This window comes from Desmodus rotundus, chromosome 5 (assembly GCF_022682495.2).
Source record: "Desmodus rotundus isolate HL8 chromosome 5, HLdesRot8A.1, whole genome shotgun sequence".
NCBI lineage: Eukaryota > Metazoa > Chordata > Mammalia > Chiroptera > Phyllostomidae > Desmodus > Desmodus rotundus.
Genome location: NC_071391.1, coordinates 152,504,344 through 152,527,278, shown reverse-complemented (window position 1 = coordinate 152,527,278; position 22,935 = coordinate 152,504,344). Strand labels below are relative to the sequence as shown.

At 57.3% G+C, this 22,935-nt stretch overlaps 2 protein-coding genes across 6 annotated transcripts; both read left to right on the top strand.

Annotated features, from left to right (window-relative positions):
• Nucleotides 1-2,562: 2,562 nt before the first annotated feature.
• Nucleotides 2,563-10,421, top strand: EMILIN1 (elastin microfibril interfacer 1). Its single transcript, XM_024553015.4, has 8 exons — nucleotides 2,563-3,175; nucleotides 4,096-4,221; nucleotides 4,705-4,925; nucleotides 6,058-7,992; nucleotides 8,359-8,475; nucleotides 8,921-8,938; nucleotides 9,092-9,229; nucleotides 9,612-10,421. Exons 1-8 carry the CDS (start codon nucleotides 3,006-3,008, stop codon nucleotides 9,947-9,949), a joined length of 3,063 nt encoding a protein of 1,020 aa, XP_024408783.2. The 5' UTR covers nucleotides 2,563-3,005; the 3' UTR covers nucleotides 9,950-10,421.
• A 250-nt stretch (nucleotides 10,422-10,671) lies between these two features.
• Nucleotides 10,672-22,826, top strand: KHK (ketohexokinase). 5 transcript variants are annotated; one of them, XM_045189261.3, is made up of 9 exons: nucleotides 10,672-11,274; nucleotides 14,785-14,901; nucleotides 17,129-17,263; nucleotides 17,459-17,593; nucleotides 19,425-19,497; nucleotides 20,203-20,349; nucleotides 21,362-21,450; nucleotides 21,693-21,756; nucleotides 21,847-22,826. In XM_045189261.3, the coding sequence occupies exons 1-9, from the start codon at nucleotides 11,183-11,185 to the stop codon at nucleotides 21,868-21,870; spliced, it is 876 nt and encodes a 291-aa protein (XP_045045196.2). In that variant the 5' UTR covers nucleotides 10,672-11,182; the 3' UTR covers nucleotides 21,871-22,826. The 5 variants fall into 5 exon arrangements, with proteins under 5 accessions (XP_045045196.2, XP_045045195.2, XP_024408326.2 ...); XM_045189260.3 differs by having other exon boundaries at nucleotides 10,679-11,274; nucleotides 21,599-21,756; XM_024552558.4 differs by lacking the exon at nucleotides 17,459-17,593 and having other exon boundaries at nucleotides 10,681-11,274; nucleotides 21,599-21,756.
• Nucleotides 22,827-22,935: the final 109 nt, after the last annotated feature.

Below are 22,935 nucleotides of genomic sequence, written 5' to 3'. Positions count from 1 at the left end.
CTCTCACCACCCTGCCTTTTCATTCTATCCCGCCCACCCTTAGGACCCCATTTGGGGCCACAGAACCTCAGAGGCAGATCACTCAGAGTCACTTTGAAGATTTGGTGGCATCCTCTCATGGCTTCCAATGATCACCCCGCAAATGGTTCCCAGAGCCAAGACCCCCATTTCTAATCATATCCTGGACGTTTATTTCCATTCAGACGTGTTAATCTCATCTTGAATGCAGTACAGGCACACCTCGGAGCCACTGCAGGTTTGGTTCCAGACCACAGTAATAAAGCGAGTATCACAGTAAAGCAAGACATAATCTTTTTGCTGGTGGAGGAAGTAAATTTGTTAAAATTTGTAAGACTTTCAATTTGTAAAAAAAGGCAACATCTGTGAAGCATAGTAAAGTGAGATGCCGGTATGTTTCAAATAAAGTCATCTTTCTCCAAACCTGCTCCTCTTCTCAGCTTACCCATCCTGGCTAGAACTCTGGAATCTTCTCTGGTGTCTCCCTTCATCCAGTCCCTCATTACCCAGCCAGTCACCAAGCCTCCTCTTTCAGGTCTACATCACTTTGCAACGTCTTATTTGGAAGGGGCCTCAGACCCCCGGTGGGGTCACGGGACTTGGTCAAAGCAATCAAACTGCTCCGAGGGGGCACCGGGACTGGCATCCTCGTGCCCTGGAGCCCTGCCCATTGCTGTTGCCCACGCATCCTCTTTCTGTGCATGTGCTGACCCCGACTCAGAACCCTGTAATCCAAGCTCTTAACCAGTTGTCCAAGGCTCTCCCTGGTTTTCCCACAGTCGCCTTCTCTGACTTTCTGTGACACTTCTTCTCGACACAAATAAGAGCTAACCCATGCTGAGCACTTCCCACGTGCCAGGCACTGTTCTAGATGCGTTACATGTATTCACTTCGGTCTCCCAGACCTAAGAAGGAGCGTGCTATTGTTATTCCCACGTTACAGATGAGGAAACTGAGGCAGACCACTTATCACAACCTGAAACCACTCCCCTCTGTTCCTCACTCTTTTCCTCCAACGCTGTTCAGGTTCTATGCCTTCCAACAGTTCTTCTCTGCCTCCCCCCACCCCAGCAGCCAGCTGCCTTTCCCTTCCGCTTTCCCAGAACCACCTCATGCATCTGTCTGGCCCCCTTGGCACTCTGTCTGTCCTACTGTGTGTTGGTTCTCTGTTTGGGGGTTTGCGTCCCATCCCCATTACCGAGTCTGACACAGACAGGCCTTTGGCCCGGGCACCTCCGCCAGCACTCAGCACCCAGCACTCTCTTCGAGGACTTCCTCCTGGCTCTCCCACGGGCCCCATCACCCAGGGGGACCTAGTCCAGAGCACAACACTGAGGGCCAGCTGGTGAAGAGGGGCCATCTGAGGAAGAGAGGCCAGCTGACAGATTCCTACATCTCTGGAGGCGCTGTAGGGCTGGGAGGAGAGTTGAGTCTAACTAGGGCCCTGCCTGCTACAATGGCGCTCAGCCTGGCCTCGGGCTAGGGAGGGACTTCCTTTGCTGTACAGATGGGGCCTAACCCTCACCAGAATGAGTCTGGGGCCCCTATTCCTTTGGCCTTTTAAGAATGACAGACACTCTCTTTCTTTCTCTCCTTCCCCCTTCCCTGCTACCCCCTGGCCTGGTGGCTCAGCAGGGCGCATACCTAGTTGCAAGTTGGATCCCCAGTTGGTCAGGGTGTTGGGGCACCTAAGGGAGGCCGCGGACTGATGTTTCTCTCTCACATTAATGTTTCTCTCTCTCTCTCTCTCTCTCTCTCTTTCTCTCCCCCCCCCCGTTCCCCTCTCTCTAAAATCAATAAACATATCCTTGGGTGAGGACTAAAAACAACAACAAAAAAGAATGAATCTCCTCTTGCAAATGTTCTCTCCATACTTGACTGAAGGCTGCTTCCCCATTTCCAGATTCCTTCCTTCCTCTTCTGGCTTCTCTGAATGTCCTGCTGGCCTCAGTGGAGTCCTTTTCCTTCTTCTTCCGGGCCCAGTACCCTCTCCTATTCCCTTTTTTTCCTCCCAAGCCACCGACCTAGGTGTTTCGAGTCTAATATCAGCCCTCCTCCTGACTGCTGTGTTACCTTGGACAAGTTACTTTCCCTCTCTGGGCCTCAATTTTTCACATCTATAAAAGGAGAGAGCTGGACTGGATGGTGAGTGATGTCCTGCTGTGGCTTTCCTTCTTCCTGTCCCCTCTGGGACCCTCTCTCAGGACTTCCCTCCCAAGGGAGCCCTGCCCTAGCCCCAGGAGAGCTGTGGCTCCTGCTCCTGTTCCCTGTCTAAGCGGCCAGCCCTGGGCCTCCTCCCCAGCCCTGGCCCCGACTCCACTCCATGTGGCCCGTCTGAGAGGCTGGCCCCAAGCCCGGAGGCAACTCCACATTTCTGTTTTTCCTTTTTTTCCCTCTCTTTCCCGGAGTTAACAAGAAGCAGATGTGGCGCAGGATGGTTGGAGAGGTGGGGGGAGGAAGGGGGAGGCTGGACCGCCAGCCAGACAGGGGGGAAGGGAGGGGAGTGAGCAAGAGAGGGAGGCAGGAGGCCAGGGCCCGCCCCACACAGCCACTCTTGCGCCTCTGAACAGCCACAGGGGTAAAGTCCTGTCATCCCCAGGATCCGGTCACTGGGGAAAAGGGATAAGGAGACCAAAAGAGGACCAGCTGGGGCGAGTGGGAGGGGGCCCAGGAAGCAGGGTCTGAGAGGGGCAAGGACCAGGCACAGGAGGCTGGGGGCGCAGAGAACAAACTCCCCTCAGAGGTGGAGAAGAGGAGAGCGGAAGGAACCGAGGGAGGGACAGACGGGAGCCTGAGGAGGAAAGAGGAGGGGAGAGGGGTCAGGCCAGGAGGCCACGGAGGAGGCGTGTGGCTGGGGGCTGCCGGCAGGAAGCTGGGGACAGGACCCGACCCTCGACCCTTGGAGCAGCAGGCATCCCCGCTCCAGGCAAAGGCGCCAGTGGTCAGGCGGGATGAGCCTCTGAGGGCCACAGCGGAGCGCCCCCACCATGGCCCCCAGGACCCTCTGGACCTGCTACCTCTGTTGCCTACTGACCACAGCCGTGGGGGCAGCTAGCTACCCTCCTCGGGGTTACAGCCTCTACACAGGAAACGGTGGGGCTCTCAGCCCTGGGGGGCCCCAGGCCCAGAGCGCCCGCCGGCCTGCCAGCCGCCACAGGTAAGTGTGTGGCTGAAAGTAGATGGGAGGGTGGGTCAGAAGGTGCGTACTGGGGGCCCCACTTTGGCTACCTCCTCAAAGCAGGGAAGAGAAGGAAAGGAAGCCCATCCATCAGATGGCCCCTCACACACCCACCTTCCTGCTGGATGTTTCCAGAGCCCCCCTAAATAGATAGGTACCCTTGTCTAACCTCAGGGGAATCAGCTCCCACATCCTCCCCATGGGACCTGCAGTTAGGTGCCCAGGGAGACTACCCTGAAGGGCATGGGCCCAGCCTCCCTGCCAGCTGCGTACCAGCCTGGGATCCTCCGGCAGAACTTCCATCCCTTTCGAGGGCTTCCTTGGCCCAACCAGTCACCCATGATTCTGACACCACTTTTGGTCTGTTCCTTCCGGCTCTCCAGCCAGATGCTGATCGGAGGCCAGCATGAATGGGCCTGAGGGTGTAGAACTGCAACCCCCTGGGGGATGGGGCCCATCAATGGCTCATTCTCTGCTTACCCCTGAGCTGGACCCCTGCCTGCCCAGTCCTCTCCCCTGAGGGGTGGGTGGAAGCCAGCATCCAGGGAATCACCAGAGGGCCACACCAAACTGGAGACTGAGACAGAAAAGGCACATGAATGAATGGGTGAACTTAGGGGCTCCCCAGGACCCACTCCCAAGCCATGAGGATCAACTTCTCATAGTTGTGGTTTTCCGTTTTGTGCCTCCTCTCCTGTCTTGAAAAGTCTTTATCGACTCCGGCAGCACAGGAAGGCGTGGGGGGAGCTGCCGCTGCCAAGAGCCCCCTTCCCACCAGCCCCCAGGGGTCCTTCATCCTTTGACCCTCCTTCAGCCTCTCTGGGAGCCCTAGAGCCCTCCTCTGGGGAGTCGGGGGGGAGTGTCTCTGGCTCTTGGGCCTAGGTGGGTTGTGCCTGCAGGAACTGGTGTGCCTACGTGGTGACTCGAACAGTGAGCTGCATCCTTGAGGATGGAGTGGAGACCTTTGTCAAGCCCGACTACCAGCCCTGTAGCTGGGGCCAGCCCCAGTGCACCCACAGCATCACGTGAGCCCCTGCGCTGGGGAGTAGGCGCTTGGTGGGGACTGGGCTGGGACAGCAGGCGGGCAGCCAACTCAGGGAGTTTGTACAAGACAGGTAGCAAGGGGCAGGGCCAGGGGCTTCCGCCAGAGCCACTTAGAGGAGATGCTGAGGCGGCTGTTTGGCTGGAAGGACACCGAGGGCACACTTCAACAGACCACCCTGCTGGCCCCAGAATGCCTTCTCTGGGTCGAGTCATCTCAGGGAGGGGAGTTCAAGGCTCCAGCACAGGATGGGGTGAGGGGGGGTGTGGGGGGGCAGACACAGGAATTTGGCCCTTGGCCAACAAGCTGACAGCTGTCAGCTGAGCAAGACCACATGCTGAACGGTAAGGGGGACCCAGCCTGAGGTACAGGCCTTCCCCACTGCAGTCGCCCACCTCTGTGGACAGGGGCCGCGGTCACTGACAGTACAGCAAGGAGCAAAGAACCCTCCCTCCACCTCTCCCAGGTACCGCAACTTCCTCCGTCCTCGCTACCGCGTGGCCTACAAAACGGTAACAGATATGGAGTGGAGGTGCTGTCAGGGGTACGGGGGTGACGACTGTGCCGAGAGTCCGGGCCCAGCGCTGGGTCCTGCCCCTGCCACGCCACGCCCCCGGCCCCAGCCTGGCCGCCCCAACCTCTCCGGCTCCAGTGCAGGCAGCCACCTGAGTGGGCTGGGGGGGGAAGGTGAGTATGGGACCCCTGGAGAAAGAAGTTGAAGATGGTGTGGGTTGGGAAATGTGGGGCCAGGCTGCTGGGGAAAACCCCATGTTCCAAGTCAGAAAAGAAGGGACAGAAAAGAGTTAATGCGATCCCTCAGATTCCCTGTCCATGTGTGTACGTGTGGATGTGCACATGTTTATGTGTGTGCATGTGTGCACACCAGACAGAGATGGAGAGATTGGAGGGGCCAGAGAAAAATGAGGCATAGAGAGTGAATGTGCTCACGCAGGCACGCCCACGTGTGGCCGAGATGCTTCCCAGGAGGGAGCAGCTGCGGGAAGAAGGGGGAATTCCTTCAGAAGCTTGGTCCAAGGGGCCAGACAGTTGAGACTACAAGTCCTAGCATGCACTGCAACTGACTACAGGTCCCAGGCCCCTCGGTGGCCTCTGGAGACCACAGGTCCCAGAATGCAGCGGTCCCTGTTGCCTTCCCGTGTGTGCTGGGCACTGCGGATGTGCTGTGCTTGCCTGCCAGGGAGAAAGCCATGTTGTAATTATGGAAACAGGAACTTCTGGCTGCTCCCCTATCCAGCCAGAGCCCCCACAGGCTTACCGCAGAACCTCGCTGTCCCCTGTGGCGTTGAGTGGAGGTGCTGCACAGGGACAGCCACCGTCCTGCAGCCCACAGTGCTGCCCCACATTCCCATTTCATTTGCCCTGAGGGAGTGACACAGTGTCATACCTATTTCATAGACGAGGAAACAGTCTCCATAAAGTTAAGAAGCCCTCTGGGCAGTGACAAGGACGTGGGCTTGGTGGTCAGACAGATGACCTAGGTTTGAACCTCGGCTCTGCCACTTATTTAACTTGTAATCCATGGCCCAGGTACTTAGCTCTCCAGCCCTCTGTTTCCCAATCTACAAAATGGGAAGAGCTAATGGTCGCTGCCTGACGAAGCTGTTTTAAGGGGCAAAGACTTGGCCCAGAGGCAGTCAGTGAATGAGTTTCCTTCTGTCTTTTCTTGCCCAAATCACCCAGGAAAGGGGTGGCTGAATCAGCTAGGACCTCTGACCTTGGAGCTAGGAAGCTGGAGTAGGAGGTGGGCACCGAGCACTGAGGTCCGGCCCCTCTGCCCCATGTCCTCCCTCCCTTCCAGGTCCCGGAGAGTCAAAGAAGGTGCAGCAGCTGGAGGAACAGGTACAGAGCCTAACAAAGGAGCTGCAGGGCCTTCGGGATGTCCTGCAGGGACTGAGTGGGCGCCTGGCAGAAGATGTCCAGAAGGCTGTGGAGACAGCCTTTAATGGGAGGCAGCAGCCAGCAGACGCAGCTGCCCGCCCTGGTGTGCATGAAACCCTCAACGAGATCCAGCAGCAGCTGCAGCTCCTGGACAAGCGAGTCTCCACTCACGACCAGGAGCTGGGCCATCTCAACAACCATCACAGTGGTGGTGGTGGCAGTGGTGGCAGTGGTGGCAGAGTTCTGGACCCAGACCCAGCCTCCCCGGGCCACAGTAAGGAGCTGCTGCGGGAGCTGGAGCGGCGGCTGCAGGAGTCCTGCTCCGTGTGCCTGGCGGGGCTAGACGGCTTCCGCCGGCAGCAGCAAGAGGACCGGGAGCGGCTGCGGGGACTGGAGAAGTTACTGGCCTCTGTGGAGGAGCGGCAGCGGCAGCTTGCCAGGCAGGCTGTGGGCCACAGGCCCCCTCACGAATGCTGCCCTCCGGAGCTGGGCCGACGACTGGCGGAGCTGGAGCGGAGGCTGGAAGTCGTGGCCGGTTCAGTGAAAGTGCTCAGTGGGCGGAGAGGCCCCGAGCTGGAAGGTGCAGAGGGGCTCGGAGGCCATCCCCCAGGCTACACCAACTTAGCATCCCGTCTCTCCCACCTGGAGGACCGATTCAACTCTACCCTGGGTCCCTCGCAGGAGCAGGTGGAGGGCTGGCCTGGGCGTCCTGGGGGACTGAGTCACTGGCTGCCTGCTGCCAGGGGCCAACTAGAGAAGCTGGAAGGGCTGCTGGCCAATGTGAGCGGGGATCTAGGTGGACGGCTGGACCTGCTGGAAGAGCAGGTGGCAGGATCTGTGCAGGCATGTGGGCAGCTCTGCTCTGGAGCCTTGGGGGAGAAGGACTCCCAGGTCAGTGAGACCCTCAGTGCCTTGGAGCGCAGGGTGCTGGACAGCGAGGGGCAGCTGCGGCTGGTGATCTCGGGCCTGCACAAGGTGGGAGAAGCCGGGGAGGCCCGGCAGGCCACGCTGGAGGGACTTCAAGGGGTCGTAGGCCAGCTCCAGGGTCGTGTTGATGCTCAGGATGAGACAGCTGCAGAGTTCACGCTTCAGCTGAACCTCACAGCTGCACGGCTAGGCCAACTGGAGGGTCTGCTGCAAGCTCGTGGGGACGAGGGCTGCGGGGCCTGTGGTGGCGTCCAAGAGGAACTGGGCCGCCTTCGGGATGGTGTGGAGCGCTGCTCCTGCCCCCTGCTACCTCCACGGGGCCCTGGGGCTGGCCCAGGTGTTGGGGGCCCAAGCCGTGGGCCTCTGGATGGCTTCAGCGTATTTGGGGGCAGCTCCGGCTCAGCCCTACAGGCCCTGCAAGGAGAGCTTTCCGAAGTTATCCTCACCTTCAGCTCCCTCAATGACTCACTGCACGAGCTCCAGACCACTGTGGAGGGCCAGGGCGCTGATCTGGCAGACCTGGGAGCCACCAAGGACCGCATCATTTCTGAGATTAACAGGCTGCAGCAGGAGGCCACAGAACATGTTGTGGAAAGTGAGGAGCGCTTCCGAGGCCTGGTGGAGGGACAGGCACAGGTTGGCCAGTGCCCCAGCCTAGAGGGGCGATTGGGCCGTCTCGAGGGAGTCTGTGAGCGGCTGGACACGGTGGCTGGGGGACTGCAGGGCCTACGTGAGGGCCTTTCCAAACATGTGGCTGGGCTCTGGGCTGGGCTGCGGGAAACCAACAGCACCAGCCAGACACAGGCAGCCCTGCTGGAGAAGCTGCTGGGGGGGCAGGCGGGCCTGGGAAGGCGACTCAGTGCCCTGAACAGCTCACTGCTGCTCCTGGAGGACCGGCTTCACCAGCTCAGCCTGAGGGACCTCACTGGTGAGGGGGCAAGAGGAGGCCTGGGGTGGCTGTGGGGGGGACCCCTTTCACATCCTTTCTCCCTCTGTCACAACAGCCCAGCCTTAACTTCATCCACTTTTGCCTTGCTCAGCCCAGCATGAATTGCAGACCCATCACTGTTCCAAGGGTTGGTTTATCAACAAGAGATGATCCAAGGCCCCAGCTCCCCGCCCTCCCCTGGTGGCTCAGACCAGGCTCGGGGTGGAGGTGGGGTGCTGCTCTGCCCACCAGCTATCCTGCATGGGCAGTGAGATATCCCACCAACCTGTCTGTGGAGCCTTCTCCCTCTTTGTCCTTTGGAAACTGCTTTTCTGGCTCTCCTTCAACAGACTTTTGTCGCTGTAGGGCCTGCAGGTGAGGCTGGGCCCCCAGGGCCTCCTGGAGTACAGGGACCCCCAGGCCCTGCTGGACCTCCAGGACCTCCAGGCAAGGATGGACAAAAGGGGCCCATTGGACCACCAGGTATGTGGGCCGAGATCCTTGCCACAGCCAAGGTCACCACCCCTCAGGGCAGCCTCAGGCTTGACATTCCCCTCTGAACTTGACAGGGAAGGGGGGGAAGCGGCAAGAACTGGGGGGTCCTAGAAGGCTGATAGTGATTAGGAAAGTGACTAGGAGCTGGGACAGTCACTGTGTTGGCTAATTGGATATGGCGGCCTCACTGCTGAGTTGAAGACCAAGGTTGAGTCCACAATCATTGGGTCAGGTATGAAAGGCTGGGGTCTAAGGGCACAGGCCCAGCAGTTAAATAGCCTGGACCTATTCCTCCTTTTCTTGGTACCCCCCATTCCTGCCTTGGAGCCTGCATAGCAAGCACCTAGCACAGCTGCTGGACAGACTCAGCAGATATTTGCTGAGTAACTTAGAGCTGCTCTACCTCTCACTGCTCCCTTTCCTCCTCCCACAGGTCCCCAAGGGGAACAGGGTAAGTTCTCATTTGATGCTGGAGGAGGGGAACTGAACTAGGGGTGGAGGATGGAAGGCCTCAGGCAGCCCTGGGGTAGAGGCTCTGGAGGGGGAGGGGGCTGGCAGCTCTTTGCTGAGCATCTACTCTGACACCCACCCTGCCCTCACCCAGGAGTGGAGGGGGCACCAGCAGCCTCTGTGCCCCGGGTGGCATTTTCAGCTGCCCTGAGCTTGCCCCGGTCTGAACCAGGCACAGTGCCCTTCGACAGAGTCCTGCTCAATGACGGGGACTACTACGATCCAGAGACCGGTGAGCAATGGCGGGTGGGGGCGGAGAACCAGTGGAGTGGCACATTCTCATTCTTGCCCCTTTAGACAAGGTGAATCTCTTCACGCTCTGATTTGGGGAGAACCCTGTTCTTTCCTTCATTTATTCATTCTCACCACAGCTTGAGGAGGAGTCATTCCTTTAACAGCTCCTTACGGGGGCCTGCTCCTGCCCAGGCCATGTTTTGAGTCCCGAGGATGCAGTAATAAACAAAACACCCGCATGCCCTGCCCTCGTGGAGCTTACACTCTCGAGGAAGAGAAGTGAAAAGACCCAGCAGGTCGCTCCTAGTCCAGGAGTTCTGGGTCCAGACGCTTTCCCAGCCCTGCCACCTGTCTCTTCTGACTACCATCCTTGTCCCCAGGCATATTCACCGCGCCACTGGCCGGACGCTACTTGCTGAGCGCAGTGCTGACTGGGCACCGGCACGAAAAAGTAGAGGCTGTTCTATCCCGCTCCAACCTGGGTGTGGCCCGCATAGACTCCGGTGGCTACGAGCCTGAGGGCCTGGAGAATAAGCCGGTGGCCGAGAGCCAGCCCAGCCCCGGCGCCCTGGGCGTCTTCAGCCTCATCCTGCCACTACAGGCTGGCGACACGGTCTGCATCGACCTGGTCATGGGGCAGCTGGCACACTCAGAGGAGCCGCTCACCATCTTCAGCGGAGCCCTGCTCTACGGGGACCTGGAGCTAGAACAGGCGTAGGCAGGGGCCAGGTCGACGGGCCTGAAACGTCTCTGCCTGCCAAAGAGCCACCGGGGGCGGTGGGCTCCCACCCGGGACTGGGCACTGGCCCGGCACCCTGGCCCTCGGCGAGTCGCTGTCTCCAGAGCCGCTGCGGCAAAGGCACCCACAGCAGTCTGCTCCCCACTCCCCACGAACGGAGCGCGTCAGGTTGGGGTCTCCGGAGTCCCCTTGTCCAGACTTTTGGCCTGACTGCTGTCCCCTGCAGGACCCGAACTGCGGAGGAGCAGATCCTGGTGCCTAGAAGCTCCCCCAACTGGCTTCTAGCTGACTTCCTGGGGTCTCTGGAGGGTCTCGGGCTCCCACCGCCATACTAAACTATTCAGGAATAAAGACACTTGGTTTTTATAAAAAAGAACAAAACAAAACACACCTTCTGCTTTAGCATGTTCGGGGGTACATAGGAGTACACAGGGGCAGAATGGGGGAGCCTCGGGTTCCAGACAGACTCGCGTCCACGGCTTTGCGCCGCGCGGCCCTGCCCACTAGGTGCGTAGGCGGTTTAGCGCCCCATTGGGACCCTCTTCCGGGTCACGCGAGTTCCGCCGGCGTTCGCCAGGGGGCGCCGAGCGCTGCCTCTGGTCATGTGACCGCCTCTCACCTTGGCGCCCCGCTCCAGTGGCGGAGGCGGGGCCTCAGGATGGGACCCGCTGTGCCTGGGGGGGGGGGGGGCCCGGCGGGCTGCAAAGCTTCGTCTGACCCCGAGAGGCCACAATTAAGAGGCCACCTCAAACCCACGGTTCTAATGGGTGGAGTGGGAGCCGCTGATGCAGGAGAGGGCAGAGCAAGGGTCACCTTTCTACAGCCCCTTTTTTTGCGTTCATGAGGTTGCCTAGCTGTGCTTTAGAAGGTTTGCATTACTCGGAGTCTGACTGATACAGGAGGAAACTGAGGCCGAGAAGAGAGAGGCGTTGCCATCTGCTGGGCCACGCAACCTGCTAAGGCGAGGCCTGAGACAAAGACGTCCAGCCTGCGCTCCCACGCCTGCTTGGGTCCGCAGGCGTGGGGAGCTAGGGCCCTACTGCGTTCTTTGCACCCCGCTGCACACCCTTCCATTGCAGGAGGAGGAGCTCGGGTCTGGGAGGAGGAGCCAGGGCGGCTTCGGGGTGCGGGAACGCAATCTCACGGGATAAGAGCCAGAACCCGGGAGCAATCCCTGCAGCCCGGCAGGCAGAAAGCTCCGGGAGCGACCTCATGGAAGAGAAGCAGATCCTATGCGTGGGGCTAGTGGTGCTGGACATCATCAATGTGGTGGACAAGTTCCCGGAGGAGGACACGGACAGCAGGTAGGGGCGCCCGGGCCCCCCGGAGACCTCACGGGCCGCTGCGGCCCCGCGTTTGTGCCCGGCGTTCAAGACTACAGGGCTGGGGCCGTGCGAGTCCGGCCTCGGGAGCCGGTGCCCCTTGCCCTGTGTCTGAGACCTGAGGAAAGAATTGAGTCCTTTAGTGATAAGACCCAGGCTCTGGAAGGCATTGTGTTCACCAATTCCCATTTCAACCATGGGACTGTGTCAGGCATGATTATCCCTATTTTACCCATAAGCATGTAGAGACTCTGAGAGGCGAAGCGGTTTATCTAAGGGCATGCACCGAGTACGAGCGGGAGCAATGTGTTTGTTTTTCAACAAGACCTATGCCCTTGCCTCTTACTAGCATTTGCTTCTAATTTATTTGCCACATATATGCCTCATCTACTTCCTTTAAAAAAAATGGGGCAGCTTACAATAAGATGTATCGTTAGTTAGATGGGCAAGAAGATTGAAAGCCGTGGTATTTGAACTTCACTGTAGCTCAGGGCTTGCAGACTCTGGGAGGACCCTTAAGTTGCTGTGGGGTACGGACAGAGCTGGTCCATGTGCCCTGCTAAATTCCGAAAGGGGTTTACCAGAAGTCCTTTTTACAAAAGTCAGTTGGCAACATAGTGGAAAACATCCAACTTGGTTGTCTGGTGGAAGCTGGAGAGTCATTTGTTGGTTCTTATATTTAGTCTTGATAAGAAATACACTGTTACACTGTAATCCCAGGAAAGCACTTCTGTGGGTGAAATTCAGGGCTTTCTCTTGCGGAAGGCCAATGTTTAGAATACGAAGAATTGCTCCTTGGCTGTCAGTTGTCTCAGTCAAGAACTGGATGAATTGCCAGTTCAAGGCTGAGCTCAGCAAGACAGGACAGCGCTCACAGCTGTGAAGCTGAGGGGTGACACCAGGCGGCGCTCAGGCTTTGGGTGTACCCAGCACCGTCACACGTGTTACACTTTCCTCACAGCGCCCCTGGGAAGTGTGTAAAGACCAGTGGGATCCTTTCTTTATAGACGCGGAAGATGTGGAGAAATTAAATGATTTCTGTGAGGCCATGAGGTCGGTGCCTGGCAGAGCAGCGATCAGAGCCCAAGCCTCCTAAGTCCGAGTCTCGTGCCCCAGCCCTCCACCAGCTCTTGCGCTCCCTTTCCCATTGCTGCTGCCTGTCTTGTGGAGCTGACCCTTTGCTTTGGGCTGCTTTGTTTGGCAGAGGTCAGAGCTTCTTGCCAGGGGTGCAGGGGCAGTGGGAGAGAGGCACAGGGTGTGCCCACCCACCAAGATGAAGACAGGGAGCCCAGAGGGGAGTTAGGCTTGCTCTCAGGGGAGCAGTGCACGACCCGGAGCCACAGGCCCTCCAAGGAAGACCCATAGTGCCTCTTTTGACTAGACCTGGAGCCCCATGGAGGCTGGGACGGTGGGTGCGGAGGATCCTGTCACCCTGCCTGGGGCTGCATCTGAAGGCAGGCCCGAAGTGAGGTGCTTCTCTGAAGAGACCTCGCCCATGTTCTCCACGCCTCTGCCCTTCGGGGGCATACAGCCCGCTCCCCCAGACCCACCACTCTGCTCCACTGCAGAGCTCCGTGGTTGTCCTTATGGCCTCTCCTGCATGCTCCCATCGCGCCCAGCCCAGCTCCTGGACTCTATCGTGCCTCCCGGATGAGCAAGCCTGAGCAGGGGAACCCAGTCCTTCACAGCTACCTCAGCCCCACCTGTCCCAGGCTGTCTGCGCTCCACAGCAGCTGGGGACTCTCAGGAGCTGTCACCAGGTGCTGGGCCAGACCCCTGAGGAATGGCCCTGCCTCCCGGAGTCCAGGCCGAGATGAGCCTTCCAGAAAGCATCTTCATGTTCAGCAGAGCCTTTCTGCACATAAAGTTGGGTATCAGTGTGACTTTGAGGGGTTTCCGCAGAGTAAAACTGTATACTCGTTCTTCTAAACCTCATCCTAGCTGGGGCCTGACTACCTTCCATTCAAAGACGCAGAGTGCGTTGCAGCGGCGTGGGAGCCGGGAAGACTGGGCGCTGATGCCAGCTTTGTCGTTAATTGCTGGTGTGACTTTGGGCAGTCAGATCCCCCTAGGCATCTTCTCTCTTCTCTGCATGAAAATTTCTCTAAAGCCCATAGCTTGAGAAACGTTTGACCCTTTACAAATTAGTACCTTTCTTTCTAATACGATGGTGGTCCCCTTTTCCCAAGGCTGAAGGGAAGCTCAGGGTTAAGTTTTGTGTACCAATAAATCTTTGTCTAAAAATTCTGTTGCATTTATTTCCCTTAATTAGTGATTCTTTGGTGCTCGTTCCTCTTATTACAACCTGCCACAGTTGTTATTATTATTATTATTTTGGAGCTGGGAGAGTAGAAATAGCAGCCTGCCCTGTTTCCCTCACTGTTTTATTGGAGCGCAAATGAGAAATCACTAAGTGTTTTGACTTTGTATGCATACGTTATCATTTTTGTTGTTGAAGATGACGATGAAGTCAAACAGATGTATTTTGAGTTGTTTTCCTCTTGTTAGACTTTCAGCAAAGATGGAGGGAAAAAGGTAACGATGTGAGGTGATAGATGTGTCAATTAACCTTATTGTGGGAATCATTTATAATGTGTGTGTATACCAGAATCACGTTGTGCTTCTTCAACTTGCAAAACGTTATATGTCAATTACATTTCAATAAAGTTGAAAAAAGGGAAACAAATAAATGAAAAAGGTGGTGGAAAAATGGATCTTCACCCAATAGTCTTTTCAACTTAAAAAAGAAAGATTTTATTTATTTTTAGAGAGAAGGGAAGGGAGGGAGAAAGAGAAGGAGAGAAACATCCATGTGTGGTTGCCACTCGTGTACCCCCTACTGGGGACCTGACCGGTAGGTAACCCAGGCATGTGCCCCAACTGGGAATTGAACTGGCGATGCTTTGGTTTGCACGCTAATGCTCAATCCACTGAGCCACACCAGCCAGGGCTTTCCAACTTTTGACATTGTAAAATTTAGCTCCCCTCCACTTGCATGATCACGAAGTCCAGGTTCACCTCTTTTATTCAGTTTACACTGAGTTATTATCAAAGCGACTCTTGAGACAGGAGCAGGTAGTAGATTTGATACCTTTGGAAAGTGGCATGTGGAGTTATCCAGCTCTCAAGGGGAGGCTGAAGACACAGCAGCTCCACCTGGAGGGAGGTGGGCCATTGACATTGAGGAGGAGCTAACCCGGAGGGACTGAAACCCCCAAATTGTAATGAACCTGACTGAGTGGTTTCCTGATGTCATAAGAATAAGTGGGAGATAAAAATTAATCTCTGTGAACTTGAATTCAGCCTGGGCTGGTGAGACAGACCTGATTGAGCCTTAGCTGCCCATCTAGAAATGAGAAGACTGGCCTGGATGCCTTCTGGGGGAGTTCTAGCGTTCGCATTCTGTGGGCCCTACCCAGGGCACTGTGGTCAGCCGTGCTCACCCCAGGATGAGCCTGCTGGAGCTGCAGGGGCCCCCCTTGTGTCTTACAGGTGCTTGTCCCAGAGGTGGCAGCGCGGGGGCAACGCATCCAACTCCTGCACCGTCCTCTCCCTGCTCGGGGCCCCCTGCGCCTTCATGGGCTCACTGGCCCCCGGCCACGCTGCTGAGTGAGTTGAGGAGGGAGCAGGGGAGGCCTGCCCACAGGGTGGGGGGAAAGGCAGTCTTAACTCTGGATGTGTGGGCTGTAAGAAATGGCTTGTGGCCACCAGACGTGGTGGGAGGGGACGAAGTGGAGCTCCAGCATTCCCGAGCCTCCCTGGTGTGGCTTGTCTGCTCCTCAGATATTAATGCTGCTCCTGTGAAAGGCTTCATTTCCACAGCCTGGTTCCTTGGCCACTCTCTGGAGTCTGCTTCAGCTCCCCCACCTTCTCCTTCCTTGCTTCCAACAGACTGCGGCAGATATGACTTTGCCCTTCTCAATTCCCTCATCCCGGCTATGCTTGGGGCAGAGGCAGTTAGGAACATGTACCTGCCCTCCCTCAAGGATGTCCGGCAGCCATGGTCCAAGGGTCCAGGCTCACAGTTTCTTTCCCTGAAGGTGAGGGGGAAGGGCCAGTGCTCATGTCCCCATTGTTCCCTGAAGTAGCAAGAACACCCTGGCCAAGGACACCCCGAAGCCACGTGCTAAAGCTGGGCCCAGACCCATGCCTCCCAGCTCAGGGCTGTGAGGCCGCAGCCCGTAAGGGGTCCGCGTACCATTCACGATAGCTGCGGCATGCACCTGTGGATTCTCTGACCTCGGGCACTGCCAACTCAGCGAGCGCTTATCAGACCCACACTTTGCTCGCTGTGGGCACCAGGGCAGGTTCCAGGTTGCTGGCCTGTGAAGCACAGCCCTTTGAACCCTGTTTTAGGGGGACCTGCTGCAAGTGCCCAGCCCCGTCAGCCACAGCCAGGTTCCCTTCCTTGAGGAACTGGCAGGAAGCAAACTGGGGTGAGAGCCTGCCTGTGAGGTGGAACAGAGGGCCCCGGGGCCAACAGCTTATTAACCCTCTTCAGCAGATGCCTTCCCTCCAGCTAGAGGCGAGACTGGTCCTTACTTAGGGTAGTGGACCCGCCTTTATGCAGCAGTCATGCCGATGGCCGGACCATTCAAAATTGTCCCATGAGCTCCACAAACATTTAATGAGCACTTGCCACATGCCAGGCACTGTGGGTACAACCAGTTATTTGGCAAACCAACCAAATTTTCTATGCTGTGGGAAAGCTACTATTTAAAGGGTCCCTAAAGTGTAAGACGAGGACCAGTGTCCTGACTTTGTGTCTGTCACGTGCGGTTGAGTTGGCTCCACCTTCCGGTAAGCCCCTGGATGAGTGGTGTCCACGGTGTCCTGTCCTCACCAGCCCCGCTCAGTCCTGCAGCTTCTTTTACGGAATCATTTCATCTCACATTTGGTCTTCCCCCTTTCCTGCTGCCTTCCATATTCCCAGCATTGTTGCCTTCACCTTTACACAAATCTGTGTTGCCCAGCTTTGGCGTCGCCATAAATGGGGTCCGCCGTAGTGAGAAAAGCCGGGATGGTGGCTGGATGGCGTGATGCCAGGTCTTGGGTGCTGGACTGACTTTCCAGAGACGGCCCAGAAGGGTAGAGCTGGTCTCCTTGTTCTCCTGCTGGTGCAGTCTTCCTGAGGGGCTGCCCCCGACTCACCCTGATTGGAGGGGACTCTGGGCAGGGGTCCTGGACCAGGCCCACACCAAGGGGCATCCGGCACTGGGAGCCCGTTCACTGCCCAGGAGGGTTTGCTTTGGTGCGAGGGGAGAAGGCTGTAAGCAGGCGCTCCAAGGCGATACCACCCCCTGGCCGGGCAGGTGGGCAGTGAGAGCACTCACTGCAGGACTGGAAGGGACTTCAGAGAGCAGAGCACCATGGGGGTGGTGATCCTTTGCCCACCAGTGCAGAGGGCAGCTGGAGGACAAAGTATCACCTTGGTAATTATTAATTCTGCCGGGGCTTTGCATGAAACAGGCCACAGTCCCCTCACCTGCTTGTATCAAAGAAGGCACAGGCCGCCGGCAGCAAATCTACCCTGGCTAGCTGCAGGAGTGTAAGCACATCCTTCCCAGCTTGAGTCAAAGTGAAGGACAGTGTCAGGGTTGGAGTTTGCCTCGTGTCAGGACCTGAGAGAATGCCCCTTGGCGTTTTTCTCGCTGAGCTCCAGCCTGTGCATTCCTGCCTCTCCCTCCTCCTCGCACAGCCTTCGACAGCTGGTGATTTCTAGTTCCCTCCTGGCCCCCTCTGCTTGCAGCCTGGGTCCCTAGTGGCCCTGCCAGCTACCTTCCAGCCCCCAAAACTTGTCAACTGCACCTCCCCCCCGGGTTACTCTGCCCGGCAGTTTTGTCCTGGATGACCTCCGCCGCTACTCCGTGGACCTGCGCTACGCGGTCTTTCAGACCACAGGCTCCGTCCCCATCTCCACAGTCATCGTCAACGAGGCCAGTGGCAGCCGCACCATCCTGCACGCCTACAGGTTTGTATACCTGTCTGCGCCTTGCCAGCTGCCGCCGCCATCACTGAACTCCCAGAACAGGACCTGCTCTTGGAAGAGGGGTGCTCAGCACCCACATGCTCCGGCACCCCTCCCCACCCCATGGAAGGTTCCGGCCGTTTGTAGGCTCTAATTTGTGTCTCCTTGCCCTTCCCTTGGCTCGGGCTCCAACCCAAGTTTCCTGGTGGCTGACTTCAGGCAGCGGGGTGTGGACGTGTCTCAGGTGGCGTGGCAGAGCAGGGGAGAGACCCCGTGCTCTTGCTGCATCGTCAACAACTCCAGTGGCTCCCGTACCATTGTGCTCTATGACACGTAAGGCCCCCTGGCCTCGCCCTGCCACCCCCACCAATCAGTTCCCTTGATTGCCACCATGGGCATCCCAGTTGCCCACCCTCTGTGGCCTCTCTCTGTATCAGAAATTGTCTGTATGCCCAACTGCTCAGTGATTTCTGAATTGTTTTCAATTAGGGGAGGAGAGAGGTGGGGATGGGAAAGGCTTTGCTCTGCCTGGCAACTTGGCCTTGGTCAGCACCAAGGATGGGCAGGCGTGCCTGCACAAAATGTGATTTATGATGTGATTCCTCCATAATTCATCAATCAGCAGCCCGGGTTGGGTGTGAGGAAATTATTCTGAGGACAGAGGGATGAGAGATGCTATTCAAACCATCTTCCACCCTGGCGGGGACCCAGTGGGACTTCCAGGGTCAGCCTCTGAGTGGCCAGCCTGCAGCCTGGCACCTGGGATTTGGGGGGTCAGAAAAGATGAGGCCCTGCTGCGTTCCCAGTGTGATGCAGCCAGACTGCACACCATCTGCAGCCGCTGATGAGGGGACATTGGGTCAGCAGATTAAGGCCGGCCGATGAAGTGCCTAACTGCAGGGAGGGGATCCCTTTAGGGCCCAAGGTACTGAGGAGAGGTCCTGGGGGCTCAGATTCTTCTCATCTCCCCCAGACTCCCTCTTGAAGAATCTCAGAGGCTTAGTTTACTAAGAACCTAGTATGTGCCAGGTACTATGTTGGGGTTGAGGTGGCCCCAGCTCAGCCGCCCTGGGGTTCAGGCCATCCTGACTGCCCAGCACAACCACTCCAACTGGGGGGTGGGGGGAGAGGGCAGTCCTCCCAGGACAAGCTTTGCGGCCGGTGGTTCCTGGGCTCTGTGTGTCCCAACGAGCGAGCAAGTGAGCGCACGTACTGGTGGCAGGTTCACACCGGGCAGCCCTTGTCATCTGCCCGTTAAGCGACAGCCTGTAGTGACTTCCTTCAAGGACATAGCATGCGGATTCACAAGACGGGAGGCAGAGAGCTCCGGGGAGATCTCTGAGAGAGCCGGCCTCCGTTCAGGCAGAGCCACACACGTTGTGTAACCTCCAACCACCCGCAGCGGGCCTGCGAGGCTGGGGGCTTGGGCCCCATTTACTGATGGGGAAGTAGCCTCTGAAAGGCCCAGGTCACACAGCTGGTTAAGAAGGCTTTGGCTCTGCAATACAGAGAAGACATCGGCTGTGTGTAGGTCTCTGGCCAAGGAGGGTCAAGGTGGACCCTTGTGGCGTGTCCACCCATAACTTAGCCAAATATAAACTCATCCTCAAGCGCTAAACTTAACCTCACAGTTGCACCACGTAGCTGCCAGACTCGAGACAGTGGTGCTCTCCCTGCTGTGGTGCCAGAAGTGAGTGGAACCAGACCAGAGCTCCAGGCAGAGTAGCCATGGCCTTTGCAGTTTCCTGGGGCACAGCTGGGAGCCATGTGTGCTGCCGGCAAGGGGAATTCTGGGAATTGTAGTCCTTAGTGTCCTTAGGGCATTCTGGGAGGTATGGTCTCCAAGGCACACAAAACTGGTTCCTTGACAGGTACTGTTTGCCCTTAGAGAATATCAGAGCCCCAAACATGGGAAGGGGCACCCGAGCAGACTGCCTCCGGTTCCCTGTCTGGATGGTCCTGAGTGGGGCAAGGAGTAGTTGTGAGATTAGCTAGGGACAGAGGTGGTCCCGGAGCTGAACCTCCGAAGCCTGTGCCATAGATCCAGCTTCCTGCCCTGCTTGTCAGGGCCGGGCATAAGGGCCCCAGCAGCCTGTTGAGGATCCCGGTCCTGGCCAGCCTCACCATGCCACTTCTTCTCTGTCCTTTCTGTCTTGTGACTTAGGAACCTGCCAGATGTCTCTACTCTGGACTTTGAGAAGGTTGATCTGACTCGGTTCAAGTGGATCCACATTGAGGCAAGCCCTGCCCTGTGTTTCGAAGGGCTCAACCTGCCAGCCCCTCTTCATGTTTTGCCTCCTTCTTGGTTTCTTTGAACCATGAAGTGCCTTAGTGATCAATATATATGACTCTCCTTATCCCCTTTCCGTCCTACTTTATGTTTTTAGGTAGGAAACTAAGGCCAAAGGTTGGGTGACTTACTCCAGATCACACAGCAGGTGCCAGAAGCAGGATGCTGACTCAGGCAAAGTCCTGTGCTTCCTGTGCTTCCTGTGCTACAGGCTGCCCTACGTCCTGCATGCTGGCAGCAGCCTGGCTGCCAGAGGCCCAACCTCTGGGAGGCAGGAAGGGGAAGGCCCGACCCAGCTCCCAAATACAGGGAACTAGAATCTCCATTGCAAGAGAAGTTTTGGAGTCCAGGAGGGAGAAAAATCCCAAGAAGTCCTGAGTTCTAATCCTACCCTGACATTTGACTTATTATAGGTCTTTAGGAAAATCTCTGTTTTATTCTTTAGTCTCCTCATCTATGAAATGGGAAGGCTGCTCAGTAAGGTCTCTAAGGTCCATGATAGCTCTAGAATTTTGAGATTGAGAATAGGGTTCCAGCCCAGCCTCTACTGCCCCTCCCTACCCCCTCACCCAGAGTTTCTGTAGGGAGGAAAGAATGAGCCAGACCAGCTGGGCACTTCACACCTGGTCCTGAGCTCCTCTGCCCTGCCCAGGGCCGGAACGCTTCGGAGCAGGTGAAGATGCTGCAGCGGATAGACCAGCACAATGCCAGGCAGCCTCCAGAGCAGAAGATCCGGGTGTCTGTGGAGGTGGAGAAGCCCCGAGAGGAGCTGTTCCAGCTGTTCGGCTATGGAGATGTGGTGAGCATCCCATGCAGCTTCTCCTGGCCACAACCAACTAATTTGGTTCTTAAAAGGAGCCTGAACATTCTCTTGTCTTGCCTGCCACACCTGGATGGCTAGCTACTCATGGCTGGGTGGTGTTAGCAGCAAGGGGACAAAGTAAAGGGGCCGCCCACCGCTGTGGGCTCTGGTGCAGCCATCGGTAGTGGCCAAGGAGAATTTCTCTGCCCCAGTGGAGGGGGGGTAGATATGAGGGTAGGTAGCCAAATGGCTTGGACAGGGCAATCTTTTGTGGAAGCATCTCCTCCCTTGGCCTCCTCTGTCTTTTTCTCTGTCCAATGAAGGGACAGGACTGTTCTCCTAGGTGTCCTTTGACTCTGGGGTGAATGACAGGTTGTGGGAGCCACTAGCGGGTAAGGGAGGATAGGAAGGGGACTTGCACAGGGTGATTTGAGCCGAGTAGGATCTAAACGGAATCTGGTTGACAAGCTTAGCGTCACTGCGGAAGCTGTGGTCTGCAACCTGAGCTGTGGATTAAAAGATATGGATGCCTAAGCCCCACCCATTATTTGGCAAGGGTGGAGCCTGGGCTGAAGTGGTTTTTAACGACACTGTCTCTGACAGTTCTACTGTGTGGCAGGTGTTGAGGGAGCTTTTGAGCCGCTACCCCTTTGCTTTTTAGATGAAGAAGCCAGACCTAGAGAGCAGTTTAACTCGGCAATGGTAGATTTCACCGGAAGATGGCGCTCGAGGCTCGCTTTGGGTTTTCGGTTGGAAGGCAGTTCACTGATCATAGAACAAATAGACTGGTGGGGGAGGTGTCACAGTTGACAGGGCGGTGTTCTGGCAGATCTTGAGCAAGTATGAAAACGTGTTCCTGTGAGGCGGTGGAATACTATCTTAGGGGTGAGGGTGGCCGTGTTGGAGGAGCAGGGTTATAATGTGGGCGCAATGCTAAGCTGCTGCTGGTGAGTGACTGAGCTGGGACTAGAGTTAGGGTGATCGTCAGCTTCATTTCCACTGTCCACAGGTGTTTATCAGCAAAGATGTGGCCAAGCACTTGGGGTTCCCATCAGCGAGGGAGGCCCTGAGGGGCTTGTACAATCGTGTGAGGAGAGGGTGAGCTGGGGAACTCCAGGAAGAAAAGGTGTGGGAACTGAGCCAGCCTGGACTCCAGGTCTGCCCTGGGGACGGGGAGTGAGCCTGGGGGCGCAGGGGGGAGGTCACAGAGGTGGGCTCGCACCCAGCTGAGTGGAGGGTCCTGCAGGGCTGCACTGGTCTGCGCCTGGGCTGAGAAGGGCGCTGATGCCCTGGGCCCTGATGGACAGCTGCTCCACTCGGACGCTTTCCCGCCACCCCAGGTGGTGGATACTCTGGGGGCCGGCGACACGTTCAATGCTGCAGTCATCTTCAGCCTGTCCCAGGGTGAGTACCCCAGCAGGAGGCACCAGGCTGGGACCTGGCCCTGTGCAGAAGGCCAGGCTGAGCCACCTACTTGTCCCTCCCCCCCTCCAGGAAAGAGCATGCAGGAGGCACTGAGGTTTGGCTGCCAGGTGGCTGGCAAGAAGTGTGGCCTGCAGGGCTTCGATGGCATCCTGTGAATGCCCCGTGGCAGGAGGCACCACTCACACCACCTTGGGGGCCACTATCACTGGCTGCCTGCCTTGCTGTCTCCCCTCCATCCAGCCTGGCAGCTGGGCAGCCCTGCTCCTGGGCAGATGCGGACGGGGGAGGGCTCCGCCTGCGTCCTGGCCACAGGGCCAACAAATGTCCTTCCCCGAAGCCTGCTTCCTTCTGGCAGTCTGCTTGTCCTTGGTGTCCAAACTGCTCTGGCGGGGTTGCTGGAGGCTTGGATGCTACAGTCCCACCCCCTCTTTTTTCCATTCCCCCCACTCACCTCCCCACAGAAGCCTGAAGGAGGGGCTGCCCAGGCCAGAGCAGCAGGAATGCCCTGGGCTTGCCACCAGCTGTGCCCATGGTGGGGGCCCAGTTCAGGCATCCGTAGTGACAGCGAGCAGTCCTGGCTGGGGAGGACGCTACTCTCCTGGCTGCACACACCCCCCCCGCCCCGCCCTGCCGGCCCCGGGAACCTTCTGAACAACCACAGATCACAAGAAAAGCCCCTCTGGGCCCCGTGCTGTCACAAGACTCCAGTTCTGTGACCCCAGGAGGGGCTCAGGCTGACAACTTGACAGGCCAGTGCGCAGGGGGCCTGCTCTGTGGTTTCGTGGGGCCTTTGCAGTCCAAAAATAGCTTCCCAGTGACCACTCCAAAGCCTGGGAGCTCCACCCTTGGAGCCACCTGGTAGTTAAGGCAGTGCCTCAGCCACAAATGTAACTCAGGATTCAGTTGCTGTCCCTGGGGGAGACCAGAGCTGAGGCCATGGCGGAGTTGGAGCAGGCATGCAAGGCCGCAGACAGACCTGAATTCAGATCTGCCTCTTAATTAGCTGTGTCATCTTGGGTACATTATTAAACTTAATCTTCCTCAATGTCTTCATCTGTCAAATGGAGCTAATTCTGTCTGGTCATAGAACTGTTGAAAGGATAAAATCCCACAATCTACAAGATGCCCAGTATAATGCTGGTGTGTACTAGGTTATCA

Coding starts and splice junctions, on each gene's coding strand:
- EMILIN1 (XM_024553015.4), top strand. CDS start 3,006: ATGGCCCCCAGGACCCTCTGGACCTGCTACCTCTGTTGCCTACTGACC. Junction 3,176..4,095: donor CGGCCTGCCAGCCGCCACAG/GTAAGTGTGTGG, acceptor TTGTGCCTGCAG/GAACTGGTGTGCCTACGTGG. Junction 4,926..6,057: donor GAGTGGGCTGGGGGGGGAAG/GTGAGTATGGGA, acceptor CCTCCCTTCCAG/GTCCCGGAGAGTCAAAGAAG.
- KHK (XM_045189260.3), top strand. CDS start 11,183: ATGGAAGAGAAGCAGATCCTATGCGTGGGGCTAGTGGTGCTGGACATC. Junction 11,275..14,784: donor GAGGAGGACACGGACAGCAG/GTAGGGGCGCCC, acceptor TGTGTCTTACAG/GTGCTTGTCCCAGAGGTGGC. Junction 14,902..17,128: donor GCCCCCGGCCACGCTGCTGA/GTGAGTTGAGGA, acceptor TCTGCCCGGCAG/TTTTGTCCTGGATGACCTCC.